The sequence below is a fragment of the Octopus sinensis genome, linkage group LG14 (assembly GCF_006345805.1).
Source record: "Octopus sinensis linkage group LG14, ASM634580v1, whole genome shotgun sequence".
In the NCBI taxonomy this organism is placed as follows: domain Eukaryota; kingdom Metazoa; phylum Mollusca; class Cephalopoda; order Octopoda; family Octopodidae; genus Octopus; species Octopus sinensis.
Genome location: NC_043010.1, coordinates 46,700,597 through 46,720,238, shown reverse-complemented (window position 1 = coordinate 46,720,238; position 19,642 = coordinate 46,700,597). Strand labels below are relative to the sequence as shown.

The 19,642-nt window shown below is 35.3% G+C and overlaps 1 protein-coding gene across 3 annotated transcripts in view; it reads left to right on the top strand.

The window, feature by feature from the left end:
* The window catches only part of LOC115219336 (enolase 4-like), a 179,093-nt gene that overhangs the window by 111,002 nt on the left and 48,449 nt on the right, over window positions 1-19,642 (top strand). For all 3 annotated transcript variants that reach the window (XM_029789497.2, XM_036508984.1, XM_036508983.1), the window contains exon 8: window positions 3,903-4,031. In XM_029789497.2, the coding sequence (XP_029645357.1) occupies window positions 3,903-4,031 (129 nt within the window). The remainder of the gene's footprint in view (window positions 1-3,902; window positions 4,032-19,642) is intronic.

The following is a 19,642-nucleotide window of genomic DNA, read 5'->3' as shown; positions in this document are numbered from 1 at the left end:
CAGCCTGCTCATGAAATTAACATGTGAGTGGCTGAATGTTCCACAGACATGCATACTCTTAATGTAGTTAGGTCTCAGAGAGATTCAGTATGGCACAGAATGTGACAAGGCTGGCCCTTTGAATTACAGGTACAACTCAATTTTTGCCAGCTGAGTGGACTGGGGCAACATAAAATAAAGAGTCTTTCTCAAGGTTACTCTTTAACATGTTTCAGTCATTTGACTGTGGCCATGCTGGAGCACTGCTTTTAGTCGAGCAAATCTACTCCAGGAATTATTCTTTGTAAGCCTAGTACTTATTCTATCGGTCTCATTTGCCAAACCGCTAAGTTACGGAGACGTAAACACACCAGCATTGGTTGTCAAGCGATGTTGGTGAGGACAAACACAAACACACACACACACATACGATGGGCTTCTTTCAGTTTCCATCTACCAAATCCACTCCCAAGGCTTTGGTCAGTCCGAGGCTATAGTAGAAGACACTTGCCCAAGGTGCCACGCAGTGGGACTGAACCCGGAACCATGTGGTTCGTAAGCAAGCTACTTACCTCACAGCCACTCCTATGCCTACAATGTATCATCTGGAATCAAACTCACCATCTTATGATTGTGAGCTAATTACCCTAACCACTAAGCCGCAAACCTTCACAGTAACAACACTCTCTTGCTACAATACTAATTTTCTTACAAGAAAATATAAACAGTACTTACTCAACTCAACACAAACACATTCTTAGCTCTTCTTTCTTCTACATAAAGATTATTAGAGATGCAATGCACTCTTTCTGAAGTAAATATAAACACATAGCACAAAAAAGGAGAAGCAATCTAGACCATGCAGCCTACATCCAATCTCTTTCAAATGTAAGATTTTTGCTTGCCTTGTTATATGTTGCTTTTCTCTGTTGATGAACACAACTTGGTATATTGTCTGTTATCTTAAATAACTCACTTCAACATGTCTTGATGTTGAAACTGGATTAATTTTCAGTGGTTAACAGTGTGCAATGTGTATGGATATGAGGTGTGTGTGTGTGGTGTTTAAATATGTACGTGTGAGTGTGTGTGTATATGAATAAATATGAGTATGAATACACATATATATGTTTGTCAGAATGTATATGTACATATGGATATATATATGTGTGTATATGGGCACATACACTTATATATGTGTATATATATCTATATCTGTATCTATCTATCTCTCTCTCTTTCTCTCTCTCTCTATATATATATATATATATATATTATATATATATATATATATATATATATATATATATATATATATATTATATATATATATATATATATATATATATATATATATGCATATATATATATATATATATATGCATATATATCTATTCTTGTATGCATATGTATATATATATATACATATGTTGATAAGTATGAAGATACACTCATGTATACACGTACACACACACATGCATATACTTACATTCACACACACACAGAGGACACAGAGAAATAGCTTATCATTGTCAAAAACTAACATGATTTCTGTTATGGTTGTACTTCTCAAATGACAATTTATATTACCGATGTCTTCTACAATTACCTTATCTCGACTGTAAAGATAACAGCAATTAATGTGCTCACAACAGTGGTAAATACTCTTGAAGTACGCTACCATTTCTTTCAGTGGAAACAGACAGAATATAGTTTGTTGATAGCAATTTATGACAAATGAAAAGAAAAACCTAATTTTCCAAATTCCACAAGAGATTTGCATGTCATAAACAGAGAGTCAAGTAGATAAGTGATAAGAAAATACTTCACCTTGGTAAAAACTACATAACAAAAGATCATATTATGTGAAGAATCATACTTTCAGAAGTTTCAACCCATCATTTACACATGGTAAAGTTAGTGTCAGTGTGAAGAGGCCTCTATGTATCTATTTCATTAATGGACTGGTGCGAGAGGATTGTACATGTATAGGGCTGTCAAATAAATTTGTTTCTTTTTTCTTTATTTTTCTTTTTCTTTTTTTTTTTTTTGTAATTGGCACTCCATTGTCAATGAGGTAAAATTTATTCAAATTTCAAAAACAGTAAGCAAAAGAACAGTAGAGCTCAAAAAAAAAATTCCTAAAATCCTATAAACACTATGATACCATATTTTTCATGTTAATTTAAATAACATTGAAAGAGATACACATAAATAGGAAAAAGATGTTATACTTGGGGATGGTCATATTTTGGCAATTAAATGCACACACTATATACTTGGTTTTCATTTCAGTTTTATTATTATTATTATTATTATTATTTTTTTGTTTCTTCTTCTTTCAAATTTGCTTCCATTTCTTGCAGAGTGTCTTCCCGACTCCTAGGGCAAAGAAACTCATAGTATACATTGGTAGGCCATTAAGCTAAACTCACTAGTTCGTTCATTTTTTTTTTTTTTAAAGTTAAATTAAAATACATGGGTAGTAATAGTTCTCACATCGACAATGCTCTTCTCAATACGTGTGATGTACCAGTTAAGACAATCTTTTGCACTTCTTGCAGGGATGGTAAGCCAGGGATCATTCTCATATAATTTTTGGTTCCCTTCTTGATCATTCCTAGTGCTCCTATGATCACTGGTATTGTAACCGCCTTGAGATGCCACATTTTCTCAATTTCAATGAGCAGGTCTTTATATTTTCTGAGCTTGTCAAACTCTTTCGCCGAGATATTATGATCACAGGGGATGCTCATGTCGATCAATAAGCAAACTTTATTGTTTTGGTCTTTCATTATAATTATTATTATTATTATTATTATTATTATTATTATTATTATTATTATTATTTTATTATTATTATTATTATTATTATTATTATTATTACTATTGTTATTATTATTATTATCATTATTTTAGTTTCTTTGTCAAAGCTTTGTCACATACCCTGTGACTGCTTCAATGACTCTTTTACCCCATGTGTTTCCTCTACATGTACACATACTAAAGACCAAATGAAAAAGAAAAAACAAATAAATAAGAAAATAACCAAATAAATAAAATAACTAAATAGAAGACACGGGTACAAACAGTGTAGTAAGCAAACTCATATACACACACACAAAACACACACATGCAACACATACATGCACACAAATGACTGCGTAGATAAGGATACATACCATAGAAAGACAAAATAGATTAAGCAGAACAAGAGGAGAGAGGGGATTAGTCGATTACATTGACCCCAATGTTTCACTGGTACTTGATTTATCAACTCTGAAAGGATGAAAAACAAAGTTACCTTGGTGGAATTTGAGCTCAGAACACAGCAACGGAAATACTGCTAAACATTTTGTCCAGCATGTTAATGATTCTGCCAGCTTGCCACCTCAGTAGTAGTAGTAGTAGTAGTAATAATAATAATAATAATAATAATAATAATAATAATAATAATAATAACAATAATAATAATAATAATAATAATAATAATAATAATAATAATAATAATGTACATTGTTTTGTCTTGGTATAAAAGATGGGCTACAGCAAATATTCTGCTCAATACCACAGATTTGCTTGTCAGTTGTTTGACCGTAACCAGTTGAGCATGTCCCTTAGTGGCTGACGATATGTGCATCTCTGATCACGAGCAGAAGTAGTGGGGGAGCATCATAGCCATGTGTTAAAAGGAATTCTTGGAGGTTTGGATAATTCACTTTTGGAAACATGAGTGGTTCGTTCAACATTCTTAAACAATCCTTATTTAGGGACTTTTTGAGAGGGATGGGCTACTTGACCAGAAGTAGTGGTCACCTTCTGACCACTGGGCTCTATACTCATGATTTTTTTCCTTGGAATTTCAGATTGAAAATGATTCTTGTATTTATTTGTATAATTAATTAATGTTTTTATATCTTCAGGTGGATTTTAAATATCGTCTACCGATTCCTATGGTAACCCTAATGCATTGTGGTAAATTAACCTCAGGAAAACTAAATATATTCAAAGAAATCATGATTCTTCCTGCACCACAAGTGTCAGTTAAAGAGGTATGTGACTGATATTATTACAACAATATGCTCCACTATTTTTTTTTTTTTTGGTGGGGGTGGTGGAATTCTGGTTTAAGCACTTCATATAACCCTGCATAACTTTTTTTCATTTTTGGGAATATTCAGAAAATCTTTTACAAATATGTGTTCTACACACAGGCATTCATATAATTACGCAAAAACATGTGTGTGATTTAAGCACTATTTAGCTATTATTTTTAGCACATCTCGCAACCACCTGTTACCCTCCTCATTTCTTTATCACTCTGATGTCTTAATGTTTTTCAATATCTTTCTTCCCATAAACACACTTGATGGCCTATTGCTGGGATTTAAGTAAAAAATTCAGATTATTTTAAACTCAGATTTTAAAAAGAAAATTTTAAAAAAAGTTCTTTTTCATAATCATATGAATTCTCATGGACCTCATGGAAGTAAAGTGGCTGAGTACCTTTTGAGTGTTGAGCCGCATGGAGGTGTAGTCACTGAATTCCTTTTGAGCATTAGGCCTCATGGAGGCAAAGTTGCTGAGTTCTTTTCGAATGTTGGACCTCATGGAGGTGAGGTGAGGTGGCTGAGTTCCTTTTGAGTGGGCTTCATGGAGGCAAGGTGGCTGAGCTCCTTTTGAGTGTTGGGCCCCACAGAGGCAATGACCAAAACCTTTGGCATTATCTCGTGCTTGAGAAGACCCATCAAGCCAAGCAAAATCACAGTTGTGGCAGATACCGGTGTCACACAAAACATTGTGTTAACAACAAACAAGATGAGGACAAATATCCATCAAACGTAAATAATGTACTAACAGAGTTGTCATGTATCTTGCAAGACAAAAAGCCCCTCGGCTGGGAGGGTCGAGTAGTATTGATGGGTGGTGGCTTTGTCCCAGCTGATGAGAGATTCAAGGTGTTGAGGGGTTGGGATAGGTGTCTTGCTGAAAGAGTAGATGCATGTACACCCCTGTTGGATGAGAAAGAAGAGTGAGTTAGAGAGTAAGATAAAGAGAGCAATAGTGCACACACACACACACCACACACACACACATTGCATCTTACATTTGAAAGAAAATATTGGCTTTGCTAAAGTCTGTCCACATAAGGAATGCTATATTTACAATACTAACTGTATTTGCTATCCACATCACATGAACCAACTTTTTGTGAAGATGAGATGGAATGTTATCACAACAACATTTTTTCCTATGAAAAAGAAAACAACATTTTGCTCATTTAACTTTTAGTTGAGTTACTGAAATGTAAATAAAGATGTAAAGATATTTTAATAATATCTCAAGACATTCTGAAGCTGTTTCACAAACCCCTTTACAAAATGAATGGTAAACAAAGAACTCACTTATTTCTTCTTGTATAATCTGTTTATATATTAAATCTAAACAATCTTCTGTCATAGCAACTCATAGTTTATTGCACTTATTTCATTTGCCAACCAGGGTTGACCTACCCTACTTTCAGTTGTTCAATCAAACACTGGATTTTTGTTTTGTTAATTTGGCACCATTTTAAAGAAATGAAACCAAAAATTTTGGCATTTTTATGCATTTCTCTTGAACATGGAATCTATTGTATCTAATCCAATTTTATTTGAGTTAAATAGATGAGTGGCAGATATTCTACTTCAAACAATGAATAATATTGGTTTCAAATTTTGGCAGAAAGTCAGTAATTCCAGGGTAGGGGGTGAGGTATGTCAATTACATCAGCCCTGCGATCAAACTGGTACTTATTTTATCAACTCTAAAAGGATGAAAGGCAAAGTTGCCCTCAGCAGAATATGAACTCAGTACATAAAAATGAATGAAATGCTGTTAAGCACTGCGTCCAGTGTGCTAACAGTTCTACCAGCTCGCTGTCCTCAAAGAACAAGTGATATTAAAAAGCAATACATATGTCTATTCTATGATGGACTTGTGTGATCTGATCCACTGAGCAAGTGTTTATCTCTTAATTTTTGTGAGTAGTAAATGGTTGAGGAACTAATCACTCCATAGACAGGAAACAAGAAAGCAGTATGGCAAGGAACCAAATCCTACTGTTACACATATGTCCTTCCAGTAGCAACCTTCTCCAGCCAGAGATTGACCACAGTTTCCAGCAGCTTCAAATAGCTGCCTTAATTGAGTCTAAGGCCCTTTTGAGTTCTAAGGCCCTAATTGGGTTCAGACATGTAGAGATTACCTGATGATAGCTGCTGCTACTGTTGCTGCTGCAGCAGCTGCTACTGCCACTGTCACTACTGCTGCTGCTGCCGCCACTGTTGCTGTTGTTGTTGTTGTTGTTGTTGTTGTTAAGCAACAAGATGGGTAAGGGTGTTTAGGTGATGGTTTAGGGCTTAGGGGCAGGAGATCCCAAACCTTGGAAAAAACCAAAACTTTGGTCATCTTGTTGTAGTCGAGGGCTCTTCATTGATGCCCGACACCACTGGGAGGTGGCCCTCGAAGTCGCTGGAAATGGAAATCTCCAGGTCCAAATTCTTGGACGGCTGCTGTTGCTGTTGATAGTTTTAAGGATTTTAATGATATTCAGTATATAAAATTCACTTTACCAAGAGGAAATGGCAGTAGTTGTGTGTGTGTGTGTGTGTGTGTGTGTGCATGTGTGTGTGTGTGTGGTGAGGAGCAAAGAAAAATTAACCCAAGAACTGAACTGGTACTTTCTTCATTGGTCCTGAAAGAATGAGAGGCAAAGTTGATCTAAGTGCATTTTGAAAAGTTAGATAATAAGAACTAAAGAAGTTCACCCTGGAACATATTATTTATATTGTCTAGATACAGAAATCGAAATCAAAGCCAATGACCTGGCAAGTAAAGTGAGATCGCAGCCAGGGCCAGTACCAGTGTCACATAACCAACCCATTTAAAAGTACTCCAGAATCATTGGGCAATATGCTGTGCTTGAGAAGACCTATTTTGATTTAAGTAAAATCAAAATTGTAGTCATGGCCAATGCCAGTGCCACCTGACTGGCTCACCGTGCCAGTTGCACCATCTGAACATGGTCGATGCCAGTGCTGCCTGACTGGCTCTTGTACCAGTGGCACATAAAAAGCACCCACTACTCTTGGAGTGGTTGGCATTAGGAAGGGCATCTAGCTGTAGAAACCTTGCTAAATCAGATTGCCTTTCCTTTGAACATCATCAGAAGCATGGAGAAAGGAGACTTGCTGACATGAGCAGCTTTTAGTCTTCCACACACACACACACACACACAAAGAATCTTACCCAGGCCTACCTTGAGATACAGAAACCCATGGTAAGCCATGATAGAAGGAAGCTCAAGATTAAAGGAGGCTCAAGATTGAAGGAGGCTCAAAATTAAAAGAGGGTCAAGGAGGTTCGTGATTAAACACATCACCATGACTGAAGGAGGCTCTAGATACAGTCATATAAAGTGACCATATTTGATTGCTAGTTATTTTATCAACTTAGTATGGATAAAGGAAAGTATATGTGGTAGGATTTGAATTGTAGATCCAAAGATACAAGACTAAATTCTGAAGTTTCCAGCATTTCTTTAAGACCTTTTGCTCTAAAAGGAATCTTAACACAAGTGATTTGTTGCTATCTTTGTTTTCTTTCCTACTCAATTTTTGATGCTATGAGAAGTACCTCAAACTGTATCACTGAATTATTATTATAATTTTGTTAAGGACAACTATAATCAACAAAAATAAAATACAGAAACCAATGTTCAGCTTTCATGAAAATTTTCACTTCAAGATATAAAGAGCAATACTAATGTTTCATAAATGTGACATTCTTTATTGTGCTCAGTCAATACTGTTTCCCCTTTTTTTCAATAGCTGTGTGTATTGTATACCTATTTTGTGTGTGTGTGTGTGTGTGTGTGTGTGTCCGTGTCCATGTGTATGTACAGTTCTCACTTGATAAGAATAGTGACGTTGTTAAGAAGTATACAGAATAGTATTCATTCATTCAGTCATTCTCTTATTTTGTTCCTTCATTCCAAGGGGGTTAAAATTTAGGTTGACATTAAATGAAGAAATGGATAAAAATAGCCATTGGTACTAGTATTAAAGTACTATTTTCACTTCAGTGTTGTCTTGATTCATTGAGAATTGTAAATTCTGAAGAAAATAAACAAAAATGCATGATTAAGTTAAAATGGTTTCATTCATGTTCTCTAAATATATCAAAGTAGCTGTGACACATACTGACATTAATAAACTGTCCATATGATATGAAGCTTCATTTTCAACATCAAGGATTATATGCCAAATGGATGAACATATTACAGTATACCTAAAAATAGTGAATGTTGCAGATATGCTCAAAAGAAGTGAGTGTACAGATATAGGTGGTAAATGGATATGAGTAGATATCTACATATAATACAGTGTGGGGAAAATGTTGCATATGAGCATTGGCTACTTTGAGTTAGTTCTCTTACCATACTTTGTTTAACCCTTTTGTTACTGTATTTATTTTGAGATGCTCTGTGTTTCTTTCAATTACTTTAAATATAACAAAGAATTTAGTAAAATAACTTAGTTGTCATTAACCCTTTAGTGTTCACATTATTCTACCAAAATTAATGCTTCTTTATCCACATTGTTTTGAACTAATCATGCATTATCTTGTAGCTATGAGATTTTGATGAGGTAGCTGTTAATTTTTAAAACGATATTGTAGGGTTGGTGTGAGAGACCAGATATGGCCAGTTTGAACATAAAACAGGCAGAATACTTTTGGCCGGATATGGACAGTTTAAATGCTAATGGGTTAAGCTAGTGTTAGGAGCATAAATTGTGACTAAGGTTTGGTGGTATATTTTAATGTAAAACTTATGAAAACAAGACATTTGTACTACAGAGCCAGATCCAGAGCCAGTTTCAGCCGGGTTGGTAACGAAAGGGTTAAATTATGCAAATTACCTAGGCTGTAAATGTCTTTTCCTCTGTTTTACAGAAGTCTAAATCCTTTGGCTACTGGAAATAAGGTTTGAAAATTGTCATGCTGGTGATGGTTATGGAATCAGAAATATGTTCATGACTATCTTCTTATCTCCAGACAATAAGCTTGTCATTTTCCTTAATGACATATCAGTTTCAGAGAGTTCTTGAATCTTGATATTATCTCCCTCCTCTCAAATGGAGCTGGTCTTCATTATTATTTTGATAATTATGACACATCCTCTAGAGGCAGAGATGAATTTAATAAACCAAGAATTATTGATAAGTGATCTGGCAAGCTCAGAGAAGTTCTTGTGTGGGCTTGACCAAACTCTGCTGGTTGAAGGTATAATTGTTGAGTTGATCATAGAAAAGGTGAAATCCTACACAAACATTTTAAAAGCACTCACAGGAAGTACATTTAGCTAATGCAAAAGGAAAAGAAACAATAAATAAAAACAACACCAGTGTAGAAATGATATATTAGATCCATTAAATGCTTGTTTTATCTGTACCATTTCCAGATCTTTTCACTGCAAACTACAAAAATCATAGGAAGCTTCCATGCTCAATATGTTAGAAATAGTAACCAAATCTTATACAAATCCCACTTTATCATCTTAGAGGAGGATACATTGTATAATGTGATCATAGAAGGACTGTGTTGGGAAAAATAAAAGATATTTAATGCAGAAATGCCCTTAACCCTTCAGCATTGAGATTACTCACTCAAATTATTTATTCATATTGTTTTGAATTAATCACGTGTTATCTTATAGCTTTGAGATTTTCATGATGAGATTGTTTATTTTTAGAATGACATTGTAGGGTAGGATACTTGGGATGGATATGATGGGTTTGAATGCTAAGGGGTTAATCATAGGTATGATTGATCAAGGATGACTTTGGATTGGACAACAACAGCCATAACAAAGAAAAAAAAGCATATACTTCATATCAGGTTGCACGTTGCATCCAAAATACTCCAAATCAAATACTACCAGGAAGAAGGAGTGTAAGTGCTAAAATTTGATGTCTTTGACATTAAATGTTCAATTACCCTCAAAATTCAGACACACCTACAATGCCATCATAAAAGCACTGTCTTTGTTTTGTTATGGTTAAATGAATTCAAAAGCTCATACACTCAACATTGCAATGATACAAAAAACCTCATTAGCCCCTAATATTGTGCTGAGATGCACATCACTACAGAAATATGTATAAAAGAACAGCAACTGATGAATTGTGACCGAGTCAGTCTCTCTTACTTTAACTGTGGTGTCGTTCCACGTAAAAATCACCCAGTATATACACTGTAAAGTGGTTGGTTTTAGGGAGGGCATCCAGCCATAGAATCCAAGCAAATCAGACCAAACCGTCCAGCCCATTCCAGTATGGAAAATGCATGTTGGAGGATGACGACGACGACGACGATTGCAGTGTATTTCTTCTTTTTATTTTGGGTAACATCTGTTTTTTCTGCAATTTTGCATTCTATTGAAAAATAACTGAGTAGAATCAGTTATTTTTCGATTCCCCAGCAAGTGCAATACAAAACTACAAGCATACAGGCAAACAGGACACTAAAGAACATCTGATATGCACCATATATAATAAGCTACAGGATGGTGGAATGTGCAGTGTGGTTCTTAATTGGGCTGAAATATGTCATATCTGGAGCCCTGGATCTGTGCATTGTACCTAATCTTTTCACTGACTAACTACTGGCCTGCTAGATCTGAGCTGATTAAAGTTACAATGTAACAAGACTGCTACTGTTTTGTTGCATATTTGGATAACTCCTTCCTTTGAGTTTAGAAGACAACTAAGATGTTTTACTCATTAAAACTCTTGACATAGAAACTTTATATTCCAGAACAGGCAAAACTGCTGTTATAGAGTAAGAATACCAAATCTTGCAGATATAGAATACTCTAACACCTGTAAAATGAATAAATATTACAAAGGTACAGATGTATATATGTATATATATATATATATATATATATATATATATTTATATATATATGTATATGTATGTGTATATATATATATATATACATCCGTACCTTTGTAATATTTATATATATATATAATATACAAACACACGCACACACTTGTATGTATACGTCCGTCACAAGCAAACGTAAGTGAACTAAAGGATGAGAAAACTGAAAAACTGTTGCTCTTCAAGAATATTCTTAAGAATATTTTTCTGTAATGATTCATGGTAGAAATACCATAAAATGGTGATTCATCTATTGCAAACCTGTAATTAATGATAATATTGTTCACCAGTTGTCATAGAAAATGAGAAAAAATGTTTGTGTTTGTCAGAGCTGGATTACCCAAGAAGCAATATAAGCACATGCTTAGTGCATAAAGGGAAGGAGGCACACAGAAATGGTAAATGGCTTATGGTACAAAAGAAATCATTTTAAAACTTGCTGAAATAATATTCAAGATGCCTTATCTTTACTAAATATAAAAACAGAATTATGTAAGAATAATTTTGAGGATCTGATCAAAGATTTTGCAATTAAAAAAAGAAGTAAACTTTTCAAATATAAGTGAAGTGGAAGTTTACAAAAATAAACATTATTTTCCATCTTACTGTTAGTTTTGTTTCATTTTGAAAAAAAATGAAATTTATTTTATGTCAGAAAATATATTTTCAATTTTGTTACCCTTTTGCAAAATTGAAACAAACAATAAAATTAACAGTTTAGCATTCAGATTTTTCTGTCAAATGTAAAGCCTATTTTCACATTCTTTTGAATTAATTAATCATGCATTATCTCATGGTTTGGGGATTTTGATCATATGATTGTTTTATTTTTAGAAAGACATTGTAGGACAGGTGTCAGAGACTTGATCTGGCCTTTGAACAACAAACAGGTAGAATATTTGTGCTGGATATGCCTGGTTTAACCCTTTCATTACTGTATTTATTTTGAGATGCCCTGTGTTTCTTTCAATTATTTTAAATATAACAAAGAATTTAGTAAAATAACTTTGTTATCATTAAGCTAGTGTTAGGAACGTAAATTGTGACTAAGGCTTGGTGGAATATTTTAATTCAAAACTTATGAAAACAAGACATTTTACCACAGAGCCAGAGCTAGTTTTGGCCGGGTTAGTAACAAAAGGGTTAAATGATAAAGGGTTAAATTCACACAAACTTTATGGAATTATGAATATATAGTGGAATTCTAGTTTCTGCTCTTCTATGTTTCCTAGTAAGTTTACTTTTATTTCTAGTCTATACAAAAATGCCCATGCCTTATCTGGGATATATATTATACTCTAATGACCCCAATGTCTCATGCTTTTACTTGTTGCTTTATTGTGACTATATTGTAAATGTAATACACTGAAAGGTCCAGTTTCATCACTTTCTGTCATCATCATCGTTTAACGTCCGCTTTCCATGCTAGCATGGGTTGGACGGTTCAACTGGGGTCTGGCAAGCCCGAAGGCTGCACCAGGCCAGTCAGATCTGGCAGTGTTTCTACAGCTGGATGCCCTTCCTAACGCCAACCACTCCGAGAGTGTAGTGGGTGATTTTATGTGCCACCGACACAGGTGCCAGACGAGGCTGGCAGACGGCCACGCTCGGATGATGTTTTTTATGTGCCACCAACATAGGTGCCAGACGAGGCTGGCAGACGGCCACGCTCGGATGGTGTTTTTTATGTGCCACCGACACAGGTGCCAGACGAGGCTGGCAGACGGCCACGCTCGGATATGGTGTTTTCGGTGTTTTTCTTATGTGCCACTGACACAGGTGCCAGAGTGTCAGGCTGAATTTCCTTGAGAACTATGTTAAGTGTATGCACGTCTGTGGAGTGCTCAGCCACTTGTACATTAATTTAATAAGTTGTTTTGTAGATTAGATCAACTGGAACCCTTGTCGTCATAACTGATGGAGTGCTAGTTAGTTACTGTCAATAAATTTTGAAATGCAATCAATAATTTGGAAAAAATTTAGTAAAAGAACTAATTTTTTTGATATTTGTTTCGAATTTTAGCACAAGGCCAGCAAGTTCGAGGGAGGGTGCTAATCATTTACATTGACCCTGGTGCTCAACTGGTACTTATTTTATTGATCCCACAAGGATGAAAGGAAAGTCGACCTCAGTGGAATTTGAACTTAGAACATAAAGATGGATGAAATGCTGCTAAGCATTTTGTCTGGCATGCTAATGATTCTGCCAGCTTATTGCCACCTAATTTTTTAGATCTCATCAGTGCTGGTGCCATGTAAAAAGTGCTCAGTCCACTCTGTAAAGTGATTGGCATTAGAAAGGGCATCCTGCTGTAAAAACCTTGCCAAAACAGATGGTGAAGCCTGGTGTAGTTTTCTGGTTTACCAGCTCCTGTCAAACTGTCCAATGCATGCCAGCATGGGGAAATGGACATTAAATGATGATGATGATGATGATGATGATAAGTTTGTATTTAGAACTTAAGTTTCCTACTTTAAACAAAAACACCTCAAAGCAGGAGATTTTAAGAATATCTTATGAATCATATTCTCAGGTGGAATCAAAATGGTTAATTATTGAATTCTTTAGTCTAGCCTTTGTATTATCACTTAAGTTCTAATTGGAGTGCTTTGTTGTCATTTTGGTATGTCTTCCTATGTTCTACACTGATATTATTACACAAATAAATGTTGAAAATTAAAATTTCTGCTGTAAAATTGCTAAGCTTTCTTTTTTACAACATATGGCTGTTAAAATGCTTTCATTTGAAGAACATTATACAACATTTCAAATATGAAACACATGAACTACCATGCTGTTATAGCAACATACTCACTAAATGTTCTACAGATGGTAATTACATCAAATGGAACATAAATAGCAACAGACAAGACCTTGTATATAGATACAGCTTGTTGTTTACAAGGTATGTTTATTTGTAGTAGTTGTTTTTGCTAATATTAGTGCACAGACTAGTATTAACTGGTACTCCATACTTCATATTGGTTTCCTTATCCAAAATCTTAGAGATTTATAGGAAATGAGCAGTAAGATTGCATGCTATCACTGTCTTTTCCAAGTGGTGTAATTACATTGAAATGGCTTCAACAAGGAACTTAAACTTAATTTCATTTCTGACTTGTGAATCTGTGTGTTCTCTGTAGTACTTTGTGTTCTTCAAACTTAACCTTTTTGTTACTGTATTTATTTTGAGATGCTCTGTGTTTCTTTCAATTAATTTTAAATATAACAAAGAATTTAGTAAAATAACTTAGCTATTATTCAGTTAGCGTTAGGAATATAAATTGTGACTAAGGTTTGGTGGAAGATTTTAATTAAAAACTTATGAAATAAAGACATTTGTATTACAGAGCCAGAACCGGTTTCAGCTGGGTTGGTAACAAAAGGGTTAATATTACCTCACCTGGCCATCTACAGTTGTCATGCTCTTAGTTAACAACTCATATGGCAGTCACATGGACACATATCATTTGGAGTAAGAAAGAAAAGATACCTGTGCTGGGGACATGTAAAAGACACCCAATACACTCTGTAGAGTGGTTAGCATTAGGAAAGGCATCCAGCCGTAGAAACCAAGCCAAATCAGACTGGAGTCTGGTTCAGCTCTCTGGCTTACTAGTTCTAGTCAAACCATCTAACAACCCATGCCAGCATGGTAAACAGACATTAAATGATGATGAGAAGGAGTCAATAAATTTTTTTATATTATATTTCAAAGAATATAATCTGGTGAAATAATTGGTCTGCTTGAAACGATTTTTGGTGATTTTTTGATCAACTTTAGGGACACCTTCAAAATATTTCATATAATTTTATTGTGCAAATAACTAGTGGGACATTTCATTTTTAGTACTTATTTTAGTACTTTAGTAGTTAGGTAATCCCTTTAACATCTACAATGTAATGACATTTTACTACTCTTCATTTATTTATTTTGAAGAATTACAGAATTAGATGAATGACTTGTGGGAGCCTTGTAGATCAGTGTTTCTCAACCATTTTTTGCTTATGGACCCTTTTGGTTCCTATTTTACACTACTTGGACCTTCATACCAATTCAATGTTTTTTTTAAAAAATCTGTTATTATAATCAAATATTAGGAATTGTATTAAAAAAAAATTAATATTTTGTATATTAAAAAAAAATTTTAATATTTTGTGTATTAAAAAAAAATTTTAATATTTTGTGCATTGTAGAAGTATAACTAATTTATTGCACATAAACTTTAACAAGACCTTGTACGGACCCCAGTTGAGTCCCACTATTGTAAATTATGAATGAGAATGCTGTTAGCCGAGTTAGGCTTGGCAATGAGCTTAGTGAGTTAGGATTTCTTCATGCCTCTGTTCACCATTCCCTCTGTTCATTATAGTTCTTGAGGCTTTATCCCTAGAGTCCAGGGTTGCTTGTGCAGTTCTATTTCCATATAATTACAGGAGCTCAGTAAATAGTGTTATAGTTATAAGAGTGATGGAGGAATGGATATTAGAAAGATGTGTCGTGGGGAAGACTTGACAAGTACAAATTGGGTGTGAGGGCATGGACAGAAGCAATATGCTTTTAGGTTCTTATCTTTGCAGTGATGGATGGTTTTCTCAAGTAGAGCAATCATCTCAGTCCTTTCTCCTCTCCTCCATACAGCTCAACGACTTTAGGTTGGTCTTCACTGCTTCATTCCACATTTTCCTGGGTTTCCCTCTTCCACAAGTTTCAGCTGCATAAAGAAGTCATTGCCATTTCTTTATGCAACTGTCCTCATGCTTCACATGACCATACTAGCACAGTGTTCTCTCTTGCACACTACATCTGATGCCTTTTATGCCCATTTTTTCTCTCAACACATTTGCTGAGCATGGTAGCTTAATTTCTTTCTAGTCTTTTCATGTCCTCTGCATTCATAGCCTGTATTTTACTGCCATGTAGCATTGCTGTACATAAGGTAAGCAATTACCTGAAACTTAATATTCTGTATTCAAGCCATAAAAATGGGTTAAAAGAAATGCAATGAGATCTCTGGCAGCCTGACACCAAACCAGGCTATCAGTGTGATAGATGCATGAGAGTGCTAGCAATAGGAACAGCTAATCAATGAACATCATAGACAGTACCTTAGATGTAATTAATAGATTCTGATAGCTAGGTGAACTAATTAGCAGCTTGAGTAAACAAAGCCAGAAATTAAGTGGCAACAAGATTTCTCTCTACATTTTACAGCATACTTATATGAAGCATGTGCGAGAAATATAATATCACATGGTAATGATACACGATATTGAACAGGTGGGGCTGAGTGGTAAGTAATTTGCTTCTCTTCCATATGGCTCCATGTTCAGTCCTCCTGCATGTCACCTTGAGAAAGTCTCTTCTACTATAGCCCTGGGTTGACCAAAACCTTGTGAGTGGATTTTTTAGGCAGAAGCTGAAAGAAGCCCATCCTGTATTTTTGTGTACCATGGACTACATTGTCCAATATGTCCATTTTTTTTCAAATAAGTTGGATGCACTTTGAAGGAAATTTGGTTTCTATTTCCAAGTGTCTCTATTGACTGCATAGAGGTTCCTTCACTGTGTTTGTTTTTGTTTCCACTTCTCCCACTGCTTGACAACCACTGCTTGACAACCATGTCCTTGCTCAATAGAATTAGAAAGAAAAAAAGCTTTAAAAGAAAAATAACTACTGGGGTCTGTCTGTTTGACTTAAAATCCTTCAAAGGTGGTACTCCAGCATAGCCACAATCCAATGACTGAAACATGTATAAGATAAAAGATTTGTTGTTAGAAACGAGCATCACTTGTTGGATTTACACTGTTAACCTGCATGTGAAGCTGGTCATAAGTTATCTGAGAGTGCAGTTGGGCATTAAAGGCATCCATTGAAGTGTGTGGAAGTATATGGTAGAAGTAGTAATTGTTTTGATATGGATGGAAGCACTCCGTTGGTTACGACGACGAGGGTTCCGGTTGATCTGATCAACGGAACAGCCTGCTCGTGAAATTAACGTGTAAGTGGCTGAGCACTCCACAGACATGTGTACCCTTAACGTAGTTCTCAGGGATATTCAGCGTGACACAGAGAGTGACAAGGCCGGCCCTTTGAAATACAGGTACAACAGAAACAGGAAGTAAGAGTGAGAGAAAGTTGTGGTGAAAGAGTACAGCAGGGATCACCACTATCCCTGCCAGAGGCTCGTGGAACTTTAGGTGTTTTCGCTCAATAAACACTCACAACGCCCGGTCTGGGAATCAAAACCGCGATCCTATGACCGCGAGTCCGCTGCCCTAACCACTGGGCCATTGCACCTCCTGTTTTGATATGGTCAGTGATGTGAATGGATAATGACTGAAATTGCTGTCCGTTCTGGGAGGGCACTCTTGGCAGAAGAAGACCAAAGATGTTGCAAATAATCAAATCAGATCTCAAAAATATTTAGCAGCATCCAAGAGATGATAAAAGAACTAAATCGACTGAAAATATTGTAGCAAATAATAAGTAAACCCAGATAATAAGTAAAAAGAGGCATTGGAATCTCATCGTTTTCATCTCTGTCATTGTTATTATTGTCATTATTGATGATGATGACGATAGCAATGATGCCAATGATGGGAATGATAGCAATGACAATACAATCGTATATGATAATTGCAGCAGAAGCTGGAAAATATATTAGTTTATTCCGTGTAAAACTCTCATTGAATATCCCAGGGTGGTGGATAAACTAAAGGCTGAATGAGAAGATGCTTTATTGAATATTTCACTGTATAAATCTGAAGCCAAGAAATATCACATCAGCCCTTACTTCACAAGGTCGTATCAGTCTTGATTCCTCAGGATTTACTATTAAATGGATTTCAGCATGATTCAGAGCCATTGGGGTTGAGTAAATTACTGGGTAAGCTAAAATTTTTAGAGTTTATGTCCCTGCTTATGATAATGTTCTAATTGAACTTTGGAAATGCATGCCTCCTCCTCTGCCTCTTCCCCCCCCCCACCACTACTACCCTCCTCCCATAATCCCCCTCCTCCCCTTCTCCCCACCTCCGCCTCCGCCTCCTCTCATCCTCCGCTTCCTCCTCCTCCAGTTGGCCTTGATCAAACAAATCTATGATCAAACAAATCTATGATCAAACAAATCTATGATCAAACAAATCTATGATCAAAAGCATTCAATTCATCTTATTCACAGCAATAGTGTTTCCTGATCTATAATTCGCACTATGTCTTTTTCTTTTTAAAGACAGTAGGGTATAGTATAAGGGAGATTTTGTTGCTATTTCTTGCAGCTTTGATCATCATTATAGAGGCTCCCTTATTAGCAAACAATCATAGTTATTATTCATTTCCAGTCATTCAAAAATACTCAATATTTCTTTTCTTTGTCATAACTTACTATAGCTTCTGCATGTTGACCCTATGGAGCTATTCCTCTTGTCTAGAGTGTTTCTGTATATTTTGTTGATGTAGAAGTTGTTGAAAATCTATACATGCTGGTTTCTAGTTTGTTGTTATTTAATCCCAGGTCAAAGGCCTGCTTCCAGCAACCTTTCTGTATTTTTGTATTCCTTGGGCTACATTGTCCAATATGTCCTTTTTTTTTTCAAGTAAGTAGGATGCATTTTGGAGGAATTTTGGTTTCTGTTTCAAGTATCTCTCAACTGGATATCCATTTAGCTGTTACCTTAGTTGTAAGATATTTAAAATTACATAAATTGTTTGAAAGATAAATGTATGTAAATGTTGGTTTCAGTGTAAGATAATTTACTCTATAAATATCTTTAAATAGTGGCTGTGTAGGAAAATATTGGAACATCTTGGGTTTAGAATGTACCTATACAAAAGCTGTAATTCATCTTGACAGTCTAGCATAATGATAGATGAGTGGCTTCTTAAATATATGAAAAGAATTCTTTTAATTTCTTGCTAAGACAATACCTAGTAAAACAAAAAAATTGCTGAGTGTTTTATTGAATAAATTTGATGTAAAATGAATTATTACATGGTGTATTCTGTTTTGAGCAAGAGAGTAGAAAATATGTAAGTTTTATGTAATAATTCAACTGTACTTTTATAGATCAGATGAAGGTCATTTAGGGATTAGTACTGGAGGTGTTTTACTTTTGTAGAACTGTGTAATGTTTTTTTTTTCCCTTTCTTGTAAGATAGTTGGCATTAGGGAGGGCATCCAGCCATAAAAAAAACATGCCAAAACAGACATTGCAAGTGCTGGTGCCATCTCAAAAGTACCCAGTCCACTCTGTAAAGTAGTTGTCATTAAGAAGGACATCCATCTATAAAAACCATGCCAAAACACATGCTGAAGCCTGGTGTTGTCTTCTGGCTCACCAGCTCCTGCCAAACTGTCCAACCCATGCCAGCATGGAAAATGGATGTTAAATGATGATGATGATGATAAAGCCAAATATTTATGGAAATACAATCTTGTGCTATTGAACTGAGTAGAAAAAAATTGGCTTGCCCAAGGTGACAACTGAATGGCTGTAGTAAGATTTGCGATTTTTTCTTAATAGACTGTTCCATTATCTTTGTATTATTTACTAACTCTTATTTCTTTATTGCCCACAAAGGGCTAAACATAGAGGGGACAAACAAGGACAGACACACAGATTAAGTCGACTGCATTGACCCCAGTGCATAACTGGTACTTAATTTA